The 26,765-nt window shown below is 44.6% G+C and overlaps 1 protein-coding gene across 1 annotated transcript; it reads right to left on the bottom strand.

Annotated features, from left to right (window-relative positions):
- Positions 1–9,253: 9,253 nt before the first annotated feature.
- Positions 9,254–26,470, bottom strand: eefsec (eukaryotic elongation factor, selenocysteine-tRNA-specific). Its single transcript, XM_083661758.1, has 7 exons — positions 25,769–26,470; positions 23,575–23,782; positions 21,534–21,630; positions 20,777–20,941; positions 16,069–16,719; positions 13,185–13,341; positions 9,254–10,021 (listed from the first exon to the last, which is right to left on the bottom strand). Exons 1-7 carry the CDS (start codon positions 26,067–26,069, stop codon positions 9,840–9,842), a joined length of 1,761 nt encoding a protein of 586 aa, XP_083517884.1. The 5' UTR covers positions 26,070–26,470; the 3' UTR covers positions 9,254–9,839.
- Positions 26,471–26,765: the final 295 nt, after the last annotated feature.

The raw sequence follows: 26,765 nt of genomic DNA, 5'->3' as shown, positions 1-26,765 counted from the left end.
ATCACTCTTCCATTTTCATATGAATGGACCCTTTTAATTAAACCCAACAGCTAATGAGAGAGCCATATATAAAGAAATATATATATAAGAAATAAAACAAACAAGATGTTTTACTACACAAAACACTGTAAGAAATAAAACAAACAAGATGTTTTACCACACAAAGCACTGTAAGAAATAAAACAAACAAGATGATGCCATATGAAACGGAAAAAGAACTGAAGAGAGTGACAAACGGCGAGAGAGAGAGAGACAGAGGGAGTGAAAGGCAGAGAGATGAACTGGTTCTGAGCAGGAAATATCTCTATATTGTCTTTGAACCTGCAACAGTGTTTTTTTCTCCAACACCAGTTCAAAGACTGAGTTGGACTTTTGTGCACAAAAGCAATGCGGAGAAAGAGGATAGACGCAGACTTGCATGTTGTAAGTCTGGTGTGTGCGTGTGTGTGTGTGTGTGTGTGTGTGTGTGAGAGAGACACAGACAGATTACCGTAGGTTTTGAATGAAATAAGTACAGAGAGAAAATATATACAGCAGAGACGGATATCACAGATGAAAAACACTTCCATTGTTGGAATGTGCATGTGTGCGTGTGCGTGTGCGTGTGTGTGTGTGTGTGCGTGTGTGCGTGTGTGTGTGCGTTTGGTGTGTGTGTGTGTGTGTGTGTGTGTGTGTGTGTGTGTGTGACTATAATTTCTCCAATTGAAGGTTAATTAATGCTTGGAGTCAAAGCCACAGGATTGCAAATCAAAGACGGTAAACAGTCTTTCAGTGACAGAGTCGCCTCGGGGGATTATTAGAGAAATAAACGAAAGCTGCATAAAACAATTAAAAAATATTTGAAATGTGAACTTTGAGAGACAGACAGTTTCCCCCCCTCCAGTTCCCTTTCATAACATTAAAAATGATCAAGGACTAGTGAAATAAAAGTAAAGTGTTGCGCTTACAGCAAGTTTGTGAGGCTACCGGTGCACAAAACCACACATCATGTGCAGGCTGTCGCTGCAGTACATGGAACAAACAAACGACAACAACAACGACATCATGTACAGTGTTAGGACAAAGTGTTTCCAATAAGTCGGTAAATGGGGAAGCCATCCGAGATATAATGCACAATGAAAAATGAATGTAAACTACATAAACCTAACAAAAAACAGTCACTTTAAATGAGAATATGATGCTCATAAACTAACTGTCTGTGTGGTGAGAAGGACAGACAGGGCGACATTATGAATCTGACTCTTCGAAGAGAAAACAGCACACAGCAGCCAGCAATACAATTTGGGCTCCTGGAGAGGCTGAGACTCTAAGAAAGTGTGTGTGAGTGTGTGTGTGTGTGTGTGTGTGTGTGTGTGTGTGTGTGTGTGTGTGTGTGTGTGCGTGCGCATGTGTGTGCCTGTGTGTGTGGGTAGTGTGTGTGTGTGCGCGCATGCGTTTGTGTGCGCAATGGCAGTGGTTGGAAGGGCTATTGAGAAGATATATAATATATATTTTTGATATATATTTGATTTGGGGCTGTGCCGTGTGCATGTCGACACACTCAATCTGGCGAAGCAGATGGATACGAGGTAATTAAAGAGGAAGACAACCGAAGGGGCAAAACAGAGGGAAGAAATCAAATTAAAGAGGGGAGGATTAATGAGAGAACCAAAGTACCTTTTTAAAAACTTTTGTGAGATTTTGCCTCGCAAAAAAGGAGAAGAGGGGCAAAAAGAGAGGATGAGACACACGGTGCAGGGAAGGTAGGCAAAGAATAACAGACGGATAGAGAGAAGAAACAGTGATTGGCGACGTATTTCCGATCACATTTGACATCAAATGAACATTGTACGGTCCCCTTTGTTGTTTTCGTCTTTTGTCATCTTCACTTTGGGTCCGTCCGTCTCACTGGCCTTTTATATGCTGCACTTTCCTCTGTGTCTCTGCCTGTCTTCCCCTCTCCTCTTACTTCCCTCAGAAGAGCTGTCCTCGTCCCGGACTTCGGCGGCCGTATCTGATGGGCAGCCGGCCACAGTTTTCATAAACAGGGTTTTTGGAGGCCTCATACATACATAAACAGCAGCACTACAGGCTGCAGTGTCAGATCTCCTCTAAACCTCCGTCACTCACTCTGCTCTTCTAAAAGCCCCGTCAGGCAGTGTTTGGGCCTGCCTGACAGAGCTGGCCTTCCAGACAGGTCCCAGACAGAACCAGAGCCATGTTTGGGTCGCCCCGCAGACACCCCCTCCTCGCCCGGCCCGTCACAACCCCCACTGCCCCTCCGCCTGTCAGGCCAGGATTAACTCTGTATACAGACCGGCCCATTACAGTACACACATGCATGGGCCTCGGGGCACAATAAATAACCTTTAATCTGATCACTTTATGGTTCCTTAAAAAGAATAAAGTTATTCTGAGGTTTCTGTGGCTTTAAAAAGGAACATTAGGGGCACTATTACTCTGATTCTCTAAACACTCCTTCATTGCTATTAAAAATAGCATTTGCGGTTTCCTAAAAGCTGAGATTCTGATGCATGGTACTGTAATAGTCCTGTAGAAAACATTGTGGCTAATGTGAGAGTGGGCTGGTTGTCCAGCCCAGCAGAGAAGGCCTATGGACACAGCTTGTCAGAGCAATTAGTGTTTGAAATAAGATTATAAACAATCCTCATTTAGATTGGTTGATTAACTGTTTTATTATGGCCTGGGAAGTTTTCGAATTATCTTGAAGTTAGTTAGTTAGTTGTATGCTGCGTATTATTGGTATTTCTTTGGAAACAAAGTTACTATCCAGGCTAACTTTCTACCTGCAGGTTTTCACAAAAATAAAGTAACTCTTGGTAAATGAGGCAGCTTTGTTTTGCTGTAAGGTCCAGTTTCCAGACACGCTCAATCCTTGATACATCCAACCTTTGTCAAAATCCACCCTGCATCCTGTAGTGAAGCATTTCTATCTCTGTTTGTGCATCATTTTCCCACAGGTTTTTAGACTCACTATAAGTCAACAACAAAAAAGGCTTTTTGGCTTTTGAAAAACAAAGCAAAAAAACACATTCTGGGACTGTTAATTAGTCTTTTTGTTCTCTCTTCTAAGCGTTTTTTTTTTTTTACTATTTATTATGATTAGTTATGAATGCTGGCTAATGGAGAGACAGATAATGTGTACAGAGGCCATGTGACACATAAGGAGTGAGTTAAGAACTGCGTTCTTCGTTTAGGACGATCATGTTTGGCGAGTAATCTAAACAGAAGATCTACTTCTCGGTTGCAGCAGGCCAAATGGATTCCTCTAGGCTCCCTAATGACATTTCTTCAGATTGTAGAACAAGCATGGAAATCCAGGAATAGTTGACATCTCTTTGACGTCTTTTACAAGGTTATCCAGAGTGGAAGTGACTTTTCACATGACCCTACACATCACATGACCCCCACCAGCAGCTATTTCACTCAAACTGAACCCCCAAAATGTGAGCCCTTCTCCCTGCAGCCCTCGGCCCGCTCTCCAGTAACACAACGCTCGAAAGGGAATGGCTTTAGGCCTTTCCTTCCAACTCACTACAAAATGTTGTTTTAAGATAATTAGTAGAACCCCCCCCCCCCCCTTATAGGACCTCTAACTGAAATCCTGCCGTGTAAAAAGAGTGAACTCTCCACAAGGCATGCACACTGAGCACACTGAGCTCATGACGATAGTGGCCAGCATGATAATCAATGAAAGCCAACTTGGCAACAACGCAGATTAAGAGGAACATTTTTTATTTGACGATAATTTCTCTCATTCTGAGTAAATCTGGTAGAACCGAACTCAGGAGTCCTGGATACAACTGCTACAATATAAGTTACATTACATTTATTTTTTGGCACCCAAATGAGGCACCTAAATCTGCGTTGCAATTCGGTACCGGTAGTACCGGTTGTAAAAGTACCGGTACCATATTGGTATCGGGTTTCGGCACCCAACCCTACTTCGGGATGAGACGTTAAACCCGAGGTCCTGACTCTCTGCGCTCATTAAAGATGCCATCGGCACTTAACGCCCCGTCACCCCGCTGCCCTGGCTAAACTCCCACACAGGCCTTCCTTCAATCATGGCCTAATCATCCCTCGTTATCTCATGTGCACATTCAACCCTCAACTCTCCACTGTGAGAGCTGATGTGTGGCGAGCGTTCTGACGCAAAGCGGCTGCCGTGCGTGCGTCCGTGCATTACCCAGGTGGCTGCCACACATCTAAGGCATGGACACATATATACGGCAAGGCTTACATGCTCTAGTGGAGCAGTAGCACTGCGTCATCATGCAATCCAACACCTGTTTGTTTGTGTGGGATTGAATATACGTAGTTGGAGTGAGCAAGATGGAAAGAGGAGGAGGCAGCGTAGGATTAGGTGTTTTAGAGGAGGTGAAACACGGACGGGAGGCTATCAGACGAACGAGTCGGACAAGACGACATCGTGTCGTCAAATCCTTTTTCCTGGCAGCCACACTGACTGCACCTCCTGGTCACATAATCCTCAATCTGTGTCACAGCTGCAGGTCCGGAGATGCTGTATTACTGTGTGTGTGTGTGTGTGTGTGCGTGTGTGTGTGTGTGTGTGTGTGTGTGCCCTATGTGAAGGAGATGCTGTATTATATGTGTGTGTGTGTGTGTGTGTGTGTGTGTGTGTGTGTGTATATATCTGTGCCCTATGTGAAGGAGATGCTGTAGTATGTGTGTGTGTGTGTGTGTGTGTGTGTATGTGTGTGTATCTGTGCCCTATGTGAAGGAGATGCTGTATTATGTGTGTGTGTGTGTGTGTGTGTGTGTGTGTGTGTGTGTGTGTGTATCTGTGCCCTATGTGAAGGTGAGTGAGAGACAGGCATATAGAAAACTGGTTGGCATTTCACAAGGTGATGCTGCTCATGACCTCTGCTCTCGGCTGTAGTGATGGACCGCTATGCTGCGGCCATCAGCTTCCGTGGTGACGAGGGGGAGATGAGAGGGTGACAGGGCCAGTGCAGTGTGTGTGTGTGTGCGTGTGTGTGTGTGTGTGTGTGTGTGTACGTCCGTCCGCACGTCAGGGATATGGAAACCGCATATCAATACATTGCTTTATTGAGGTGCCAGCACTAATTTGCATGAATGTTGTTTCTGTCTGAGTAATGAGACAGGAATAGATATGCAAACAACTCAGTGCTGATGGGAGAACAATGCTGCTCTCAAAGGGTCAATTGCTTTTCTTTCATCAGGCTGGACTGCTTCTGCCTCGCAACAACTTTGTGCAGGGATCAGCTAATGAGACTGATTCATATGCAAAGTAAAGAAAGAACTTGGCTTTGGGAGCTGATCTTAGGATTTCCCATCTTTTCTCAAACTGATTGGCACACTTAAAGACTCATATCACTAGCAATCTTGCAAAAAATATGATGCAAGAATCAAGAAGCATTTTTTTTTTCTGACAACTAGTGAGCAAGACTACGAGTTATTTAATGGTTGTAGGACATTGATTGATCTAACAAGAGTTTCGCTGAGTTTGAAGAGATGACTATCATCTTTAATTAGTTACTAAAGTTGTATCTGGTTTACCTGAATCCAAAGGAATAGAGGTTATCCAGGACAACAAAATGAAACATTAAAAACTACAATCTGTACAATCTAATTTGCAATTTTGTAAAGGTACCTCTTGCACCAATAAGAACATTCCAACAAGATCGATCAATGCATATATTTGCATAGCCATGTGTTTTGTTGGCCAGTTGGTTCGGAAATCAACGGGTAAATAAGATATATAAGATTGTCTCAAAATGTTATTTTCTCATGCCTTGTCTGATTCTGATTGCACCAGGATCATAAAGAGGTCAACTGTGCTTGTTTGTTATTATTATTTTTTGTCAAACACATGGTGTAAAGCAGTCAAACGTCAAAATCCACCCCACACAGTTCAGTTGAGACTGTTGGGAAAGGGTTAATAACAGCGCATCCCACGATGCACTGTGGGATGGACTAGGTCTAGGAGGACCAAATGATGTGAAGCGAGGAAGCTGCATGTTACCTGGATGCACCTTTGTTGTCGGCGTAAACGATGCAGCCCGATGGTGAAGGCACCACGAGGCTGATGTTCGCCTCCTTTTGGGCCATATTCCTGCTACACATGCTCCTAACAGTGAGAAAAATAACACTTTTGTTTACATGCATGTTGTGGCCAAGTGAATTCATGATCATATGTTTGCAACTGGCACATGTCGGTCAGCCAAAGCATAGGCCATAAATAACAAAATGCTGAATTAAGATGAAGAGCACAAGTCCAGCTGCATGATGGACAACACTAGAGCATAGAAGAAGAAAAACGAACATTTAATTACTGGTTTTCTGCCTGGATATATTATGAATATATTTTCTGATCCACTGACATTAATTAGTCTATAGGTCATACTCAAAATGATTTGAGCAAGATCCTATCCAAGCGTTTCATTCACACTTTCCAATAATGAAGGAAATTGTCAGCATATAGTAGCCAGCATACTGTATAGCTTAATCATGGAGGCAGGCCAGTGTTTACACTGGCATTTCACACGGGCACAAGTTAGTCAAAGGCAAAAACAAGTGAAAGACATCCACGGCTGATGGGGGAGATAAGAAGTACCGGAAATGGAGAGAAGTCGGCTGAAAGAGGGCTGTGGTGCTATTAATTAAAGAATACCCATTTTAATCACAGCTAATTACATCTGTAGGCGAGGGACAAGGGGAGAGAGGGGGCTGAAGGGACATGGGGGAGAGCGGGGGCCTGAAGATGATTGTCTCCGTGCCCGCGCTCATCGGCACAATGGGGCTGTTTGATAGGAACATACAGCATTTCTGTCGTCAAATAATCAGCGATAAACACGGTCTCTGTCACGCGGAGCGGACGGGTCATTTATCATGCTGGCTGGCACAGCGACGAGCAGCAGCACCTGCACCGAGCTCTTCAGCCGGCAGAACCAAACACCCAAGAGAAATGTGAAATATAGAATTTCTGGAGCTGCTATTGAGCAAAGTAAATACGCCATCAGAACAATGGAGGAGATAATTTAATAGGGTGGAGAATAGCTTAAGCGAGGGATATATTATTTGAGCAAAGGAGAGCACATTTGGTAGCCTAACCACATCCCCACCGGTTAAATTGTTAATTAGTGACGTGCCCGTTTATCAGTCAAATGGCTGCTAATTAGTCTTTTTAATCTCCTCTGCCTTGCATCACTTTTTTTTTTTTTTTTTACTTTTTTTTGCCCTCCTCCTTCGCCTTGTCAATTAACCATCCACCCACCGCCCCTTTCCTTTTCCCCCCTTTCTCTTCTGTGGCTGTTCATGATCTCTGCACATGATCTCTATATGACCATTTCCCATCTCTAAACATTGGGGAGGTCAGAGGTTGACCCTGGACTCTGGGCTGACCTGGAGGTTAAAGGCAAAACGGCCAGCGAGGGTTATTGAAGAGAAAACATCTATGGTCTTCTCTATCGCTGCGAAGGATGAGATTGGGAGGAGATCAAATGATAGGGAAATGATATTGGAAATTATAGTTACTAGTTATTGAAACGTCAAAGAATGTGAGCCATGGCCGCAATTACATTCCAACATTATATTAATCAAAGCATTCTCATTTTTCACATCTGGCCCTAATCATCTTCCATACTCTCAGATACTCTCCAAGCTGTATGCCTAAACCTGATAGTTCTTCACCAATACTGAAAATAATGAAATGAAGAGTAGTTTCATACAAAGATGTGCACAGTCACGGTGTGCCTGTGTCATTCAGAGGGTGAGGGAAATACGAGTCTAAAACATGATGTCCATTACTGCCTCATGATAAGACGTGAGACAGTAACGGACAGAGAAAAAAGCTTTACAATTAAAAAAAGAAAGAATGAAGAAAGAAAGAGGGGGTGGAGCGAGAAGAGAAATTGGAGAGCGAGAAGACGAAAAAGAGTATTTTTTTTCTTTTCGGTTGCCTGTCTGGCTTCCTATAAGAGCAACGAGGAGATAAGACTAAAAGGACTGTCACTCAGAGGAACAATCCTACCAGTGTCCCCTCGTGCTCCTGCTCCCTCTCGCTCCGATTTCCACCGATTCCTGCAGAGATACAGTCGCTGTCCACGGGGACGCTTTGCTGACATCACCAGTACATGCCGAGTGTCCTGCACTCTCAAGTCACTGCCCAGCAACACTTCAGCACCGCGTGGACAGACACACACACACACACACACACACACACACACACACACACGGAGAGATGCTCACTCTCAAACACCACCCACCCATGGTCCTTCAGCATACTACTCAAATACAGTTTGTATAACATGATCATCTCAATACCAATCAAAAATTTGTGTTTTTCATCCCAATATTTCCTGTCCTGTATATTTTCCTACTCATTCAAAATGTACGAAGCAATACCCTGACCTGCTGATCAGTGGATGATAATCAATGTCGTAGGAGAATATGGTAAAGGAGGAGAATATAATGAATGATATTGCAGATAAATGCAAGTTGTATACAGAATGTTGAATGGTTACACAGAGTAGATGACATCTATGTTCAAATACTCCACCATATGATTCATGTATCTCCCGATTGTTTCTTCAATATACCAAATTTTAAAAGCAACATTTTTCCAATATTAATCTTACAATAGTGTGTTTTAAAAATAAGGGATTCAGTGGAGTGAGTCAAGAGATGTCATGTCTGCATCGTACATCATGGCCCCATCATGCTTCTCCAGTTCACTGTAATACACGATGAAAATGCTTTAGTGGCCAATTTCAAACTGCATGCTACTACCGTAACACGTACAGTTAGCATGAATGGTATTTAAAGGTATGACACGTATGTTTCCAATGGATTCTGGACACAGCAAGACATCAGGAAAATTGTCAACGTCACATATTGCTGTGCAGTTTTGATGACAGCAGAATAAATTACCACAGAAAACCTAAAGATGCATCAGCGTGGTCATCATGGTTAGTGTACTGAAATTGTAATATAATATGTTGATAGCTCTCATATTCACATGCACCTAACTAGCAGGTATAACAATAATGTGGCTACTGTGGCTAGTGATTCCTATTAAGACTATGTAAACAGACATTTTCGGTCATAGGTACTTTTGGATCCAGTGTGTATAGTTTTTGGACAAAACTATTTTGTCAGTTGCTATTATATTATCGTTTGGTGATCATACAGAAAAGAACAGTCAGAGCTGGAGTTTCAGTGTGAGGTTGCTTTATTTTAATTTCGAAATAATTCAATTAAACTCAGAGCAACTAAAATGCGTCTACCACAAGGCAATCACGGGCATTTTGGCAACACTAGCCAATGGGATCATCAAGCCAATTAAGGCACAGCTGAATTAAAGACACACTGCTAGATAGGAAAAAATAATTTCAATGGAGGTTCACTGTTTTTTACAGTTTGCTACAACTCAAAATAACTAGTATTCAGAGTTCATCAACAAAGAACACAAACTTTGATTCTGAGTGTACAGAACTGAAATGTATGATGGGGAAAAGAGCATTGTTTCATAATGCAGATGTTGGTATTCCACAACAATCGTATTTCAGTACGTTTGACGCCTCCATCACTGGGGGGGAAATGGAGGCAATGAAAGTTAGTCCACCCTGATACAGAGGCAAGTCTTCCTACCACCTCCACAAGACTATTTTGAAGTATTCCAAAGTATTCGGAATAGGTTACTTAACTTGTGTATTCTAATGGAATACGTTACAAAATACATTTTAGGGCATGTATTCAGTATTCTGTACGTAGCGGAATACATTTGAAAAGTAACCCTCCCAACACTGCCGGCGCTGCGGTACAGTCTCGTTCTGAAGCTTGCACAGCAAAGGTCAGGACTGAACCATCTTCTTATGGGGATCAAAGACGTATCGCTTGAAATCCAAGTGAATGCCGATTGGCTGAAAATCGGCTCTGGGCTCGTCTTCGTTTGTCGGTTCAGCTTTGGCTGCGCCTTTTCCTTTCTTCTTAGAGGTAGAGGATAACAACTGCCTGGTTTCCGGGCGGAGGCCCTCTGCAGAAAGGAGCGCAGAGGGGGAACATTTAGGTCAAGAAGAAAAGATCGGTATCTATAATATAATAAAACTAAAACAATAATGAGACCTCATATAAACACAATACCATATCGACATAATAGATCACACGTTTCATGCTACACCTGCCCTCATATAATAAACCTGTATCGCACTGTATAGTCCTACACCACCACGTACAGAACAGTTAGGTTGAGGCAATAATCTCAGAGTGGATATGAGACATGATAGTGATCTCTTTTCTGCCCAGTTATGTGTGCGGCAGGTATCAGCGCTGGAGCCAGTATGGTGTGCCGACCCCAAGATGACCTGATGACCTCATCCTCCAGCCGCTGCGGATGATAGTCAACGACATTTTGATTTACACTCCAGTGTCCCCGTGTCCTCCATCTGCTTAGTCCCACACTCAGCACAAGTTTCTTCTGAGTTTCTGGTAGACGCTCCTCACCTGATCACCTGATCTCACATTCTGTCTCGCTCTACCTATCAACGAAACACAATGTGAGAAGATCACGTGATCAGGCTGGTTTACCAGGCTACTCACCTGATGCAAACACTACAGATTCCTCTCTAGCACGTCTGGCAGCATCTTTCTCTCTGTGTGTGTGTGTGTGTGTGTGTGTGTGTGTTTGCTTGCTTGCTTGCTGTTTTGCACACGTAGAGGTAAGAAATGTTCTGGGTTCACTGCGTTACACTCTTGTCTGTCTGACCCAGCTCACGGTGGCGCCAGCATTCTAGTTGTTATGGTTATGCCAATGTGAGGGTTGTTATGGTTGCAGGGCAGCCAGAAATCTCTTCCTGTTATCTATGATCTGCTGAGCAGTGAGCACGGCCGTAACCCCCTCCAACGTGCACACACACACACAATGATTGGTCTTCACATACAAGTGACACATACACAAATGCACAGACATTTATAAAATAGCACACTTTCAGAATGACCTTATTACAGCTTTATTTCTAGCTTCTTCTCTGCATTCAATGAAAATCGATCCAATCATCGATCCAAATTGTAGAATTTGAAATGTAACTTTAAAAAGGGAAAATGGGAGTTAAATGGTCATTACGGACTGTCTCAGTAAATCAGAAGTATGAGGCCAGGCATATTATGACTGAGGCACATGCATATAGATAAAGAAATGTGCGAAATGACAATATATTCTATGAGTTTCAGTTATATGGCTGATACACGCATCTAAGTATTTCTTCCCCTCCCTCTTTATTTGGCAATGCAGCGGCATGGATGACAACACAGAGGAGTTGATCCCTAAAAAGCCATATTTGGTGACCCATCCCCCCCCCCCCCCCCGTCCGAGAGAACGACGCCATCCGCGATTTATTCACTAGTGGACAATCTCCCCTCGCTATACCCCTCCCTCCCATAGCATACCTGTTGGTTCTGCAGACAACTGCACATGTTCTGCTGAGAAACAGAGAGAGAGAGAGAGAGATGTTCTCTATTCATGTCCCTCCTGTAAATGCACTGATTGTGGTGCGACCTCTCCTGTTCAACGTAGGCCTATTTATGTCATCGTCTTGTAAAAGTTTGTAGGCCTACAGTAAGTGCACGTGGTTGGTGCCGGTGTCATTCGGTACAACGTTGGTTCCGATCGTTTGGACAGGCTATGTCATCAACAACAAGCCCCGCCCACACGGGGCTCAACTGCTGTAGTGAAAACAGGAATTGCGGATGAAACTAAATCCAAAGTGTTGTGTTCTAACTTCTTAGGTGACTTTATAAAACGGCACGGTGGCTCAGTGGTTAGCACTGTTGCCTCACAGGAAGAAGGTCCCGGGTTCGAAACCCCCGGTCCGTCCCAGGTCCTTTCTGTGTGGAGTTTGCATGTTCTCCCCGTGTTCGTGTGGGTTTTCGACGGGTGCCCCGGTTTCCTCCCACCATCAAAGACATGTACGTATGTTAGGGTTAATACTCCTGTCAGTGCCCCTGACCAAGGCAATGACAAAAAAACTGGAGTTGGTCCCTGGGCGCTGCACTGCAGCTGCCCACTGCTCCTAGTTCTAGGAAGGTTCCTAGTAGAGGAGAGGGTCAAATGCAGAGGATGAATTTCCCCATGGGGATAAATAAAGGATAACTTAACTTAAAACATACTGCTGAGGAAGAAAGTCAACAGAGCAGACACATACGTTATTCTTTTTTCTTGTGGGTTTTGTTACGTGGTACGGCTGTTTTTTTTTAAATAGGGAAATTAGTTTGGTTGTGCTATTCGGTAACTGGCAAAATAGTCGTACCCAAGATGAAAAGGAATCGTGATAAGATCGTGGATCATGATCCTGCCTGATTTTTTGAATTTTTTTTGACATATCGCCCACCCCTAGTCCCCTACTTGAGCCTCTGCTTTTGGGGGAAGGGTGCCAGGCTTCTAGCCCTCAGGGGTTTGTGGGGATTACTTTTGGGTCAGAACTCAGAAGAAGAGGGGAGGAGGGACAGAGAGGGATATGAATTGACACAGTGAGAGGCGACGCTTCATGCAACCGTCATTCTCGCTTCGATTATTTTCATCGATTCTCTTTGCTTTGCTCATGTGCCCCGAACGACTGATGACCCAAACACGCACGGAGCAACAGGACGAGGGCAAGATGGCAACCCAATACACAATCTTCTCCAAAAACACCCCGCGGACTCTCACAGAGCTCTACTGAATGTGTGTATTATGTCCGCAGGGGAAGAGATGTGTGTCAGTGTGTTGGGAGAGTGTGAGTGAGTTAAGAGGATGTAAGGTAAGGTTCTCTCTCTCTCTCCCTCTCGACATGTTTTTGTTTTCTCTTCCCTCCCCGGTGTGGAGCCGTGGGTCGGAGCAACACAAGGTAAAATAAACAGAGAGCAGACTTCCCCCGGAACACAGGCGATCCCCAGAGGAATCCTGGGAATGTGGCAGGAGATGTCAGGCCTACCACTCTCACCACATCCTGAAAACACTCCGCAGACTCCCAAAATCAAGGAGAGAGAGAGCCTTGCCTATGGCTTCCTTTGTCAAACTACATAACATCAGTGTAATGCCCTAATGTAGACGTTTGTGCTGCCCAGCATCCACTGAACAGTATCAGTAGTTTCAGACATTAGATAGATGTTGTCTTCTAGAGGAAACATTCACAATCGTTCCCAATTTCGAATCGAATCCTCACCTGATACTCGAATCTTGAACTTCCCGCTCTGACCAAACCCGCCCTCGATAATCCCCGTCTCGCCGCTCGACAGTGTGACCTTCAACCCCACAAAGAGCTGCAGGTTGGTCTCCTTCTTGAACAGGCTTCGGCCAATCACGGTGTAATCGTCGGTCACCTGAGCAGAAGGGAAGAGTGAGAAGATAGACTGATGAGCCGCAGCACCGATGATGGAGACAATGAAAGCACAGAACCTGGAAAACACGATTAGAACAGAGAATTGTCAAACAATACGCGATGAGCGTATCATCTGATTACATTAACTGTGCACATTTCATTGTGAGTTCCTGATCTCCAAGTTTCCTTCCTCTGAGGTCTCGAGTCATTATAGCAGGGTGAGGAGAAGAGCTCTGTTCTGTACCCTCATCAACCACACCGCTTCTCCCGGGCTCGTTCTGTACCCTCATCAACCACACCGCTTCTCCTGGGCTCGTTCTGTAGTACCCTCATCAACCACACCGCTTCTCCTGGGCTCGTTCTGTACCCTCATCAACCACACCGCTTCTCCTGGGCTCGTTCTGTACCCTCATCAACCACACCGCTTCTCCTGGGCTCGTTCTGTACCCTCATCAACCACACCGCTTCTCCTGGGCTCGTTCTGCACCCTCATCAACCACACAGCTTCTCCTGGGCTCGTTCTATTCACCTTATGTTCAGACGCGGGGGTGGGCCAAATTCTTCCGGATCGTGTTAACACTTCCGCCGGTCACGGCGCAAAATACAAAAGAACGTTGAGGAAGAGAGTTGTTTTTGTAGCGGACAGTGCAGGGGGTAAAACAAAGAACGTAGCCTACTACTTTGAGCTCGGTACACAGAAAGCAAGCGGAGTATCCACTGTTAGCCAGGTCAGATAGCGTTATCGTCGACAATGACGAGCACTTTCTTGTAAAACATACCTGGACTCAAACAAAGAAAGCTTCAGAAGGTTTTCTCTCCTCCGGGCGCAGCTCGAGCCACTTAGGTCTATAAGACCCGCAGACGTTAACGTAATTCCCTGGAATGCGAGAATTAACGAGCCAGTTACATGGCATTGCATTCTTAAACATTGCCGTTTGCTTTTATTTGGTATGTTACACACAATTGGCTAAATTATTAGTTAATTCAGCGTTAGATGATATTGGAGCCGCCGGCCATTTTATTTTTATTTTTTTTAGCCGGAAGTCGTCGCACGACCACAGAACCGGGTCAAATGGGCGTGGCTACATAAGGTGAATACCCTCATCAACCACACCTCTTCTGCCGAGCTCGTCGTCTAGCTGTCTCTCCTTCAGCCCTCCACACATTTTTGCTCTGTTTGTTTGTATTTCTTGCTTATCATCACGCGTCTCTCACCCAGCGCTGATCTGATAACAGGAGGGCAGCGCGCTCACCCCCCCCACCACCTCTTCCTTTCCCTCTCACCTACCTAACCCTCACTGTCCCCTGACGTCTGTCAGGTGTGACCGATGCGCTGATAAAGACACAGTTGCTCTACGTGTCTGACAGACAGACTGTACCGTGTCTGCACCGAGCTGTCACATCGCTCACCAAGGGAAATTCTTAACTCTTGAAACACGACTGCCTCATTCTGGGTGAAAGGACAAAAAAGGCGATACGTCACGCGGCCGCGGTCTGACCTCTCACACGCGCCGTTCAACTCCGTGAGTCAGTGACGGGAACTGTCAACAGCCCGAGGTGCTAACAGCAGGAAAACCTGCTCGCACACTTGACCCCCTGGCCTGCATCTGACCCTGCAGGAGGGTGACTGCACTGCGCGCAGAGAAACTCCACTGTAGGCCGACTGACAGAACAGTCAGACATTACGACGACGACGACAGGCGAAAAAAACAAACTCAGCGGGTGTTGGCAAATAAAAGACGTTAAGTTAAGTCGTTAAGACCGTGTTAGCTAAGATCAGATAGAGATCGGCGTATGATGATGATCGGGATTAGAGTTAGAGCATACAACAATGTAAGAGCAAGAAAGGAGAGAGGAAAGCAAAGAAAGCAAGCGAGAGAGAGAGAGAGAGAGCAAGAGGGGGAGAGAGAGAGAGCGCAAGAGAGAGAGAGAGGGAGAGAGCAAGAGGGGGAGAGAGAGAGAGCAAAAGGGGGAGAGAGAGAGAAAGAGGGGGAGAGAAAGAGGGGGAGAGAGAGAGAGAGAGAGGGAGAGAGCAAGAGGGGGAGAGAGAGAGAGAAAGAGAGAGAGAGCGCAAGAGAGAGAGAGGGAGAGAGCAAGAGGGGGAGAGAGAGAGAGAGAGAGAGAGAGAGAGAGAGAGAGAGGGAGAGGGAGAGAGCAAGAGGGGGAGAGAGAGAGAGAGGGGGAGACAGAGAAGTGAGGAAAGGGTCAGGTTAATCTACAGTCATGTGGGTATTCCTGCGCCACTCAGGTGTGTCCAAACAGCGCCGACATCTGACAGCCAGACAGAGCCGGTGGCGTCAGGCGGCCACCCACACACACCCGTGTCAGAGCACACGCTAAGGCACGCATACCCAACCCATGCCTCTGACACCGCTGGCCAGCGCTGCTGCGTATGCATGCTTGTTTGCGTGCGTGCGTGCCTGTTTTTCAACATACAATAGGGGCTCAGTCTGGGCGGCATGCTCCACTGCCACCAGCGATGAGAAGCATCCAAAAAAGAACAAAGAGCGCAAGAACAGGGAATATAGGGTGACAGAGAGGGCAGAGGAGCTGGGGGCAACATCAAGGGCAAGCAGGAAGCTTGACACGCAGAGACAGACCGTTTTGGAACAGTTGCACAAACAATAAAGTGAAGAAAAATATTAACAACACATTAAACTGTACAGTTACGCAATCGATGGAGACAAATATTAACAGTGTGATTTCTGTAGTCCGAGGGTCCACTCACCCTCTCCACCTGGCCCTCCCTGTGTTTGCTCTTGTAGATGCGCAGGAGAGACAGGCCAGACTCAGCGTAGGCCTTGTCTTCAAAACCCTTTAGCAGACGCCCGTGGAAGGCCAAGCGGCATGCATTGGCGTGGATGTCTGTATCCAGCTTGGAGCCAATCACCAGGCAGAGTAAGGGACACGTGACCGGCCGCTCAAACTCCAACAGTGCCCACTGTTCCGGGTCGCGCCCCGAGCTCGCCTCCCGCTGCCCGGCGACGTAGACCTCCTGGTGGCAGTACTCCCTGTCGAAGGAGAAGGGCGTGTCCAGCGGGCCGGCCTGTGGCTCTGAGGGGGGTGGGTGAGTGTCTGCGGGGGGCGGGGGGGTGTCCGCAGGTGGCAGGCCAAAGAAGCTCACCCTGGCCATGACTGTCTCGTGGCCCACCGTGATGTGGAACTTGGCACGGGTGGAGAGGGAGCCCTTGAAGTAGCCGATCTTCCGGACGGAGATGAGGGCTGCGTAGAGGGTCCGCAGGGAGCCCGGGGTGCACACCACACCCCGCTCTAAGAGTTTGGGGTCAAACTGTGTCACACACACGCCCACGCGGTCGCCCTGCAGCGCCCCCGGCACCGGCTTCCGAAACATCTGCACCGACTTCACCTTCTTGGTCACCTGATGTCAGAGAGCAAGAGGGCACGGTGACTCCATCTGTCCACACCTGGCATTTACAGTCAGACTCATCAAGTTCTACAATTAATTCACATCTAGAATGCAAAAAATGACTCCCAAGTGTATAGTGAGTGTATATTTCTAAAAGCCCACAGCTCACAATGTCATCTTTTCAGAAAATAATAAATACTGTTGATTCTTACTGACATTTGACAGCCATGTGTCTTTCCAACTTATATATATATATATATATATAAACGTATGATATAATTTCAATTTCAATTCCAACTTTATATATATATATACATAAAAACGTATGATATAATTTCAATGAGGTGGTCAGGTCCCAGATTAATCTAACATTTAAGGCTTTACATCTAAACATGGAAGACAGTGTGAGCTGTGGACTACAGTGTAAAAAATAAATACATCAGACATGTATATACGATGACATCATCGATATTATACCCCTTTTCCAGGTCAAATGACTCTGCAGTACTTCCTTTAATGTTAATCACTTTAAATCAGAGGTGCCCATTGTCTTTACACTTCAGATCTACAGTACCCCCCCACCCCCACCAAATAAATCTTGCCCAGCTGTGCCGCGCAATTACACTGAGCCATTGGCAGAAAGGTTAGCCAGAGTGCAGTTGGCTATGTGTTCACATCCTGCATGGTTGTGCCCGTCCCATCCAAATGGCTATGCATACACTCCAAACAGATGCAGGGCCTGCATGCAAACGCCTACTAGTTAAAAGCAAGTATCTCCGCCAAGGTCAGGTGGTTTTCGTGAGCGTTTTTGACCAGCAGTAACCTACAGTCCTGTATGTGACAACAAAATAATAAACATGCACGGACTGACTGGTTGACGGCGAGACACTGACACTAGTTACAGTCTCATTATCCAAAAATGATTTTTGGGATCTACCGGTAAGCACCCTGAGATCTACCAGTAGATCCCCGATCTACTAGCTGGGCAGTGGGCACCACTGCTTTAAATTGTCTTTACATTTTGTCCAACGGAACCCAACTGGAGGAATATGCAATGAAGCCTGGGCACTGCACGCATGCTAACTTTCTGAGTGTTGAGCAGCGTTAGAATTGTACGACTGAAAAGTAGGCTCTCACTAAGGATGTGTAGGTGAGTTGAAATAGACAAGATATAATGTATACTACTAAACAACAATATACTAACTGGAGTGATGACTAGATAGGCGGCTACATTAGGTTGGTTATGTTTGTCACACCAACAAACTTCATCAGAGAGAAATCAATAATGTCTCGATTATGAAATTATTACACCAAGTGATTCACTCTTCAGTTATGAAACGCTATATTAGCTCCATTGATTATCCTGACACAAATTTTAAACCAATCAGTGCACAGCTTTTCAAATGTGCACCGCTGGAACTCTGTTCACACTGGTCTTATTTCAGTTATTACTTCTGATATGATGTTACCTCAGACACACGGCTAGCCTCTGCTCTGGGTCACCTGGCTTTCTGAAGTTGTTGCTCCTCTTCGTCAGGTGTGCTGCTCTGTCCCAGTAGGACTCTCAAACATCCTCAAGTAGGTCCGAAAGTGGCTGTGGTACAACTTCAGCCCTTATCATAATAATTAACAACTTGTATTTTTTATGAACATTTTCAGAACGGGAAACGGACTGTCAGGTTGAGTACAGAGCTACTGTATCACCAAATGACAGACACGACGTGATGCACACATTAAGACGCATCACAGAGCGTTTTAGATCATTTTCTATGCATTGATTAACTGTTGCTGCCACAGTTTATGTATTGCAAACAATGGCACAACAATCTTGTTGTTTGTAGACTTCAGCTCTGCTTTTAATACTCTCCAGCCACACATCCTCCTCAGTAAACTCAGACAGATGTCCGTTAACCCTTATATCATCAGGTGGTATCACTCTTTTTTAACCAATAGAACCCAACAGGTCCGAGTGAACCAGACACTATCTGAGTCCAAGGTCATCAACACAGGTGTCCCTCAAGGATGCGTAAGTTCTCCTCCGCTATTCACAGTATACACAGATGACTGCATAAGCAGTCACCCCAAAATTCTTATCATCAAGTTTTCCGATGACACAGCCATCTTGGGTCTTATGGACACAGACACAGATATTTCCAGTTATAGTTTGGAGGTTGCTAAGTTTGTGCAATGGTGTGAGGACCACCACCTCATTGTAAACACACAAAAAACAGAAGAAATTATTTTCGATCCGGGGCACCTGGGGGACCATCCTCCAACACTGGTCCACGGTGCCCACATTGCCCAGGTTCATTCATATAAATATCTGGGTCTACATATTGATGACAACTTGTCGTGGAATGTCCATGTGAACTCTGTGTGCTCTAGGATTCAACAGCGACTCTACTTTCTACGGAGACTCAGGGTGTTTGGGGTCGGACAGAGGGTGCTTTTGTTGTTTTATTCTGCTGTTATAGAGAGCATTATACGTTATGGAATTTCTGTTTGGTTTGGCAACTTATCAGTTAAATCAAGATCACAAATCAATAGACTGGTTAACACGGCAATGAAAGTGACGGGGGTGAGAAACCATCCCACCCTCCAAATGCTTTTTGAGAAAACTGTAATTAGACAAGCTAGGAAAATGACTGCTGACCCCTCCCATGTCTTGCATATAGAATACAAACTGCTTCCATCTGGTAGACGCTACAGAGTCCCAATTAAAAACAAAAAACGATACCTCAACAGATACAAGAACTCTTTCATCCCCATATCAGTTAGTCTCCTAAACTCAGGTCATAATAAGCATCTACTGTAACTATGATGCACTTGCACTTTAAATGTATGTTTGCACATGTTTGCACTGTCTTGTGGTTTGCACTGTTTTGTATGTAGCAGCCGTATGTATGTCCAAGACAAATTTCCCTTGGGATAAATAAAATAATCTTGAATCTTGAATCTACTGGTGTATTTAAGAATAAGAGAGAGCATATCTAGGCTACGGGATGAGTCCAGTGTGCAGCCCGGTGACAGCTGCTGAAACACACACACTGTCCCAGGCCAGGAGGCAATGCGAAAGGAGTCAATCGCCTATTTTAGCGGGTTTACTCATGTAAAAAGAAATATAGATATTATTTAATTGAATTAATTTTTGTAATTGAATTAATTCTATTTTGATCTGTAAAGGGTATTACATAACATATTTAAGGGGAGGAATACAAGTTTCCCTCTCTATTATTTTTATGGAACTTCACCAGGCAGGTACAAGTATACAAACTTTTGAAATAGTTGTCTTTCCTTTTCTTTTTTGTGTGCAAATAAGTACCGGTAAATAGCTCATTAAACATGCACAGAGCCAGTTTCAAAATATAGTTTTCCCCTTTATATTTAAAAAAAACTGTGCATGATAAGATTTACTGGGGCTTTATTGTCAACTAAATTACAAAAAGCCTCAAAAAGTTAAAACCGATTACCGTACATTTAATTAAGAAGCCAGGACTTTTTGTTGGAAAAACGGGAATCATGTTTTGGGATAATAATAAAAAACTATCTGATCATTTTATCAACCAGTAGCCTATTAATAAAGATGTTAATTAATCCTCCTTTTTCCTCTATCTATCTATCTATCTATCTATCTATCTATCTATCTATCTATCTATCTATCTATCTATCTATCCATCCATCTATCTATCGTGTATCTGTAATCATACTGTGACAAATAAACAGCAGTCACACAGATGAAGGCGCTGTAACAATGGCCTATTAATTTAGCCATTTGCTGCCACCAAGAGGTGAACATGATAATTGCAGACAAAACTGCGGAACCTGGCTGGAATATAGACGAGTGACTGCATCTGGTCTAAATTACCCAACTCCTGCACTGCCAATCCACCCCCAGTCTCCTGATCCTTCCTTCACCATAAACTGACACATCCTCTCGCCCCGCTTTGCCATCCCTCCCTCCCCCATCGGCCCGTCAACTTCTGAACTTCCGAAACGTTCTGCATAAGCCTTTCCAATGTCGCTTGCTTGTCAATACCCGCGATTCTAATGTCAGGTCTATTGAGCGCACCTTGAGGGCTGGGATTTCCACCGTGTCGTTGATGGCCAGCGACCCCTGCAGGATGGTTCCGGTCATGACTGTTCCCTGACCACGGATGGAGAAGCAATGGTCCACCGCCATCAGGAGGTCACCCTCAGGGTCTCTGTGCGGGAGGTACGTCTGTTTCTTCAACAGCTGAGAGACAGACAATGAGAACAGCAAATGACAGAAATGTCATTTGTCACCAGGTCAATGGTGACTGCAGATATGTGTGACACTGAAGCACACACACACACACACACACACACACACACAAAAGAGGAACCCGTGATGTGCGAGTCATACCACTGTACCATACCAACTGAGTGATGTAAGCTACCACTTTTTCCTTTCCCTAAAATGTTCTCTTTCTGGCCTCTGCTTCCTGCATTTTTCCTGACAAGTAAATACTTGTATAATTTCTTTAAAAAGTACTCCCTGGAACAATTTGGATCAACTGTTAGCATATCAAAGATTTAACATAATCAGCAATGAACATTATCTTCATCTTGCATTTCAGGCTGCCAGTAAAAACCAATTGTCAGGTACATACCCCCCAGTACTAGGATTGAATGAAGCCAAACTTTTTGGCATTCAACTTTATTTAAATACAAACACTTGATGGATAGCTCAACTCCACTTGACTACAATTGCAATCAAGTAAGAGCACTTGTTTTGGAGTGTAAAAATAAATAAACTTCCTTGCCCTTCGCACCTCTATGAGCTACATCACTAACACCGACTTTACCTCTATGAGCTCTGGCACTCCGTGTGGGTCCTCTGTGTCGGGGGCCTCCGGACCCCCAGGCTTTGCTGCCACAGCAATCACAGGACATTCCTTAAATCTGGCCAACAGAGAAATACCAAAGCAATGTTCATTTCTTTGACTAAAACTAGGACGAAAAATGTTTGTCAACTACCCTTTTTCGCTGATGAAAAGTAGATGTTAACTAAATAAAAAACAATGCTGTAATGACAAAAAACTATGAGGAAATCTATTGACACTTTCATCAACAAATAACAACTAGGTAAAAATGTTAGGGGGGGGGGACAAATTGGGAAGAGATCGGCGGAGGCGGAGGAAGTAGAAGAAGAGATCCAATCGGAGCTAATCTCTTTGCGAGGTACGGAGTTAGGTTGATCTACCCGGATGTCAAATAATGCAAGCCCATTCGATTTTAGTTGACTAAAACCGTAGATTTGGTCGATGAAAATCTTATATTTAGTCAACTAAAACTAGACTGAAACTAAAACATTTCAGATGACTAAAATATCACTAAAACTAAATCCAAATTTGCTGTCAAAATTAACACTGTACCAAAGTTGGAACTACTATATGTTTTGATATTAAACTATAACGATTAATATAATTCTATTTGCATACCTGGTGCTAGGGCTGCACGATATTGGAAAAAACTGACATTGCGATATTCCCCGCCCATGCGATATATATTGCGATATGAAAAAATACAGATTTTCACCAGATTTGCTCTATTTGAAAGAAAATAATATTTCTAGAATGATTGGGATGATTTTGTAGAGGAGTCCATCTGATTTTGGAGGGGAAATTAGGTATTTTAATGTTTCTCAACCACTGGGCTGTGACCTACTGGTAGGCCTCAGAGCGTCATCTATCAGGGTGCATACACATTTTGACCAATGGATTTCCATGACTTACATACATGAAAAAGTGAGTTATGACATTCTACTTTAAAATGTCACTAGCCTATACTTCACTTAGTGTAATGCAGCCTTTAAAACCAGGGAAAGACAACATGTATGCTGTATCACCATATTACCATCCAACATCTAAGACCATATAGTCTCAAATCACAATACAATATGGATATAAATTTGATATATTGCCCACCCCTAATATTGAGTGCCAGAATCTACCTCCCAATGATGCTATTTGCAGAAAAACATTAGATTTAATTGATTATAATCACTGCTTTCAACTTCTTTCGTTCTTCTAACGTTTCAATAAATCAACAATGAAACACCGCTGCCACTTCACACACTTGGTCTGACCCCCCTCCAGAAACTACCAAGTGGTACGCTCCGCATTTGGGGAGTTCCGGTTTTTGAGCGCACGCAGGGCAGTACAGAGACGAGGATTCACATGCAGCCGACCGGTGACAAACAATTCATTCGTGAAAAGTAATAAATATATATTTAATTGCCCAGCTATGTCTATTGTCTTTTTATTTTCACCGACATGTTTTGTGTAAATGAGTCGCTATGTATGATTACCTCTACCGTAACGTTACTGCTATCATCTGATGCATCATCAGACTGAGGGGGAGAGAGAGCTGCGGTGATACACGGACAACTTCTCAGTAATCACTTTAGCCTTCGTGTCATAAGTTGCGGTCTTGCTTTTTGGTGTTTCAAGAGTAAATATCTCCACTCCACGGACATGTTGAGTTACAGCAGCCAGCCTGCTGTATACTAGTGCGCTGCAAGCTGTGGACAAGTCCGCCTCGCAATCACATCGTTTACAGACAGGCTACTGTCAGCAACGCAACATAAGCAAAAACAATTCAATTTTGCTCTCTGTGCATGTTTGTTGTGTTGAAGCTAAGCATTAAATGAGTGAGTACAGTAGCGGGGCGTCTCTCTCCTTTGAGAGAGCCTGCATTTCACTCAGTAGGTTACCCCTAAAGTGAGAGTTTATCAAGCAACATGACGAGTTAATTTGCTTTTGACATCGCACGTCCTGCGATGTGACTATCGCGCATGCGCACATCGCAATGTCGATGTGTAAACGATATATCGTGCAGCCCTACCTGGTGCCCTCCAGCGTTTTGTGCAGTCTCTTGGTCATTTTATCAATGGCGCTCTGTCTCTTGTTGGGTGGCAGCAGGTCGATCTTGTTCAGGATAACCACCATGCGAGGGCAGGTCAGCTCTCCTATAAGCAGACACTCAGCGGTCTGAGTCTGCACCCCCTTCACCACATCCACCACCAGCATCATCAGGTCAATGATCTGAGCACCTAGAGCACACAAAACACACACATCATCCACCACCATTGTTGGGTTTATTTTGTTTTTGTTCTTATTTATTTCCCCTTTTGTGACAGGGAAACAAAAAAAACCTTTGTTATGAAAAAAGAACTGAAATGTTATAAAGTCTTCCAGGCCTTCATCACACTATCTTTGAATGCACATTGAACATTTAGCCAGCGCAAAAGTGATGCGACAACAACAGATAAACAGATAAACACTGCCATCGGTAGATGTCATCTTATTTGCCGATAGGCCGGTGGCAGTCAACGAGGAGAATATAAAAATAAATATAAGTCAGTGAATCCCCCCATGCCTGCATTCTTCTTCATTGAATCCATACAAATTGAGCCGTTACATAAACCCCTGTGAGTAAACGTTTGGCCTTGGATAAGTTTATGAGATAATCATAATGCATAACGGTTAGGGAGACTTGCAACAGTTAACGTATGCAGCCACCTGAGGGCGATGCAGACGCTGAGGTTGACAATAGCAATAAAAACAGGAAGAGACAAAGACAGAATAGCAAGAAGAGCAGACCAACAACAACAACAGGAGAAATGAAGGCGTACAAAAAGAGAGAGTGGAGGGCCAAAAAGAGGGCTAGAGGGCTGAAACTAGAGCTCAAGCTCACTTGGTTGTCTTTCCTCTACCTCCTTTCTTTTCCTGACTTTGGCACTCTCTCTTTCCTGTGCTCCCCTCTTTTCTCTCCTTCTATTTGGCGCTCTCTCTTTCCTGTGCTCTCCCCACGAGGGACAGGAGGGGAAGTTTAATACATACCCCAAACCCCACACTTTCCTTCCTCCCTAATCTACAGCATGTGCCATCATCATCCACCACCGCCTCACAGCTTCCACTTCATATTTAGGCTACAAGAAGACACGGCCACATTCAACGTTATGCAAAGGCCTTCTGAAACCCTCTCATAACTTCTACCACAATGTGCTTAACTGTCTCTGTTCAGCTCCGCCACGTTACAAAAGTGGCACCTTGGCTGTTCAGTTGTGTCAGAGGGATGAAGGAGGCAGGCAGCGCCCCCTGTGTGTAAATAAGTCTCTTCATAAGTCTCTTGTCGACTGCACCACTGTGGTCACTTCTCCTCCCAACCTCCTCTCAAGTGAACTGGAGACATTTACCTTAAGTACTTGCAGATTGAAGGCGCCCTCTGCTGGATGTTTTTTTTTTTTTTTTTTTTTTTTAACAGCACAAAACCATTATGCTCTCCTTTGAATGGAATATCAGTGAGCATTGTAAGATGTGTAAGTGTAAGATGTCACATCTCTGTATGTATAGTCTCCGTTTCATTTTCCTCGGACACAGTCAGTCTGACAGCATTCATATTTGCCTGACCAGCAGAGGTCCCGACAGGGCCAGATTTTTGAATGAGGTCATTAGGGCCGATTAAATGGGCAAAAATTGGCAAAATGAGGCAACAAATGTTTAGTACCATGGAGATCTCCATTCGTTGGCTACTGATGGAGTAGTACACCCGAGCGGAGTTGGAATCAACTAGGGAAGTGGACTATGAAAGCCCACTGGGGGAGTCAGAGAGAGAGAGAGAGAGAGAGACAGACAGGAGAGGCTGCATGCCAACTCTGTGACCGAGGCCTGACTAAATGGCCAGTGAGTGTGTGCTCCAATGGGTGTCAGAACTACCGTAGTGTAGTATAAAAATCCCATAGCATGGCTGAGTGTGCCATGCAATGTAAAAGACAAGTCAAGCACTGTCAGCAGAGTAAATGACAACACCTGGCATGCAGGGGTGTAGTCAGTGGGAAATACAAAGGTGGGTAAACTAGCAGCTGTTTCCTCATTGATTGAATGAATCTGAAAATAGATGAGTGGGTGAACTGAGTTTACCCCTCACTACGCCCCTGCTGGCATGGACACCTGATACACAATCTTGCTTGACAAGGAGGGTCTTCACAATTTGTTTCACCAACAACTGCATGACATTAAAAAAAAAATGTGCTCACCCCCAATGATGGTGCGAATAAGAGAGGCGTGTCCCGGACAGTCCACCAGGGTGAACTGCAGGCTGTCATACCGGTGCCCCGCACTCTCCCCCAGGTGGTCCGGGAGGTCCACCGTGAAGGAGGAGAAGCCGAGGTCCAGCGTGATGCCTCTCTCCCGGGACTGCGGGTTCTTGTCGAAGGCGGCGGTGGAGGCGGTGCTGCTCAACGCCCTGGCGAGCGACGTCTTCCCGCTGTCGACATGCCCGAGCACCCCCACGTTGAAATTCAACGTTTTAGCACGACTATCACCTGAGTCTGCCATTTATTTCCTCTAACCTTTATTTATACAGTGGGAGTCTCACTGAGAGCAATGCTCTCTTTTTCAGGAGCGCCTCACTTGTTTGCTCGTTATCGCAATTAACCAGACAAACCAATTAAGAGCTCCACCAATGAAGAGCGGCAATGCACCACCACCCACAGAATCGAGAAAGAGCTATCAATCGGTCAATCCTTTCCGTGTCGGGTGAGGTTTTCCGTCAATTCCTTTAAGTTTCAGCTAGCAAGTTTAACTTGTTTGCCCTAACCAGCGCGTGTGTTTTGGCTGGACCTTGGACTCAACTCCAACGGCAACGTTAGCTGTCCAACTTTAACTTCGCTGTCATCCGATAAACGTCTTCTCAGGCGACAAGATATCTTGAGTTTTTGGGCTGAATACCATTAAATTAGATAGAAAAGACTGCATGAAACAAGTTGACACTTCTTCTTCCTGCTCATTGGTGACGTGAGTGTCAACGCTTTCCATCCCGGCCGGGGACAGCATGACAAGGCGGAACGTATGTTGTAATAAGACAATAAAAAAAATAAGAACGCGTTTAAACACTTGTCAAAATATCAATTTGATTAAAATCATTAAAATATCGGCGAGACGATTAAACGACTCTAAGATTGATTGATTTGTTGGTTAGTTGGTCCGTTAGCGATATTGACAAGAGTCTACTCGTTTCTACTACGACAAAGA

The sequence above is a fragment of the Poromitra crassiceps genome, assembly GCF_964638095.1.
Source record: "Poromitra crassiceps genome assembly, chromosome: 27".
NCBI classification, from domain to species: Eukaryota; Metazoa; Chordata; class Actinopteri; order Beryciformes; family Melamphaidae; genus Poromitra; species Poromitra crassiceps.
The sequence above is the reverse complement of the archived record's forward strand: the minus strand, read 5'-3'. Positions and strand labels throughout refer to the sequence as shown.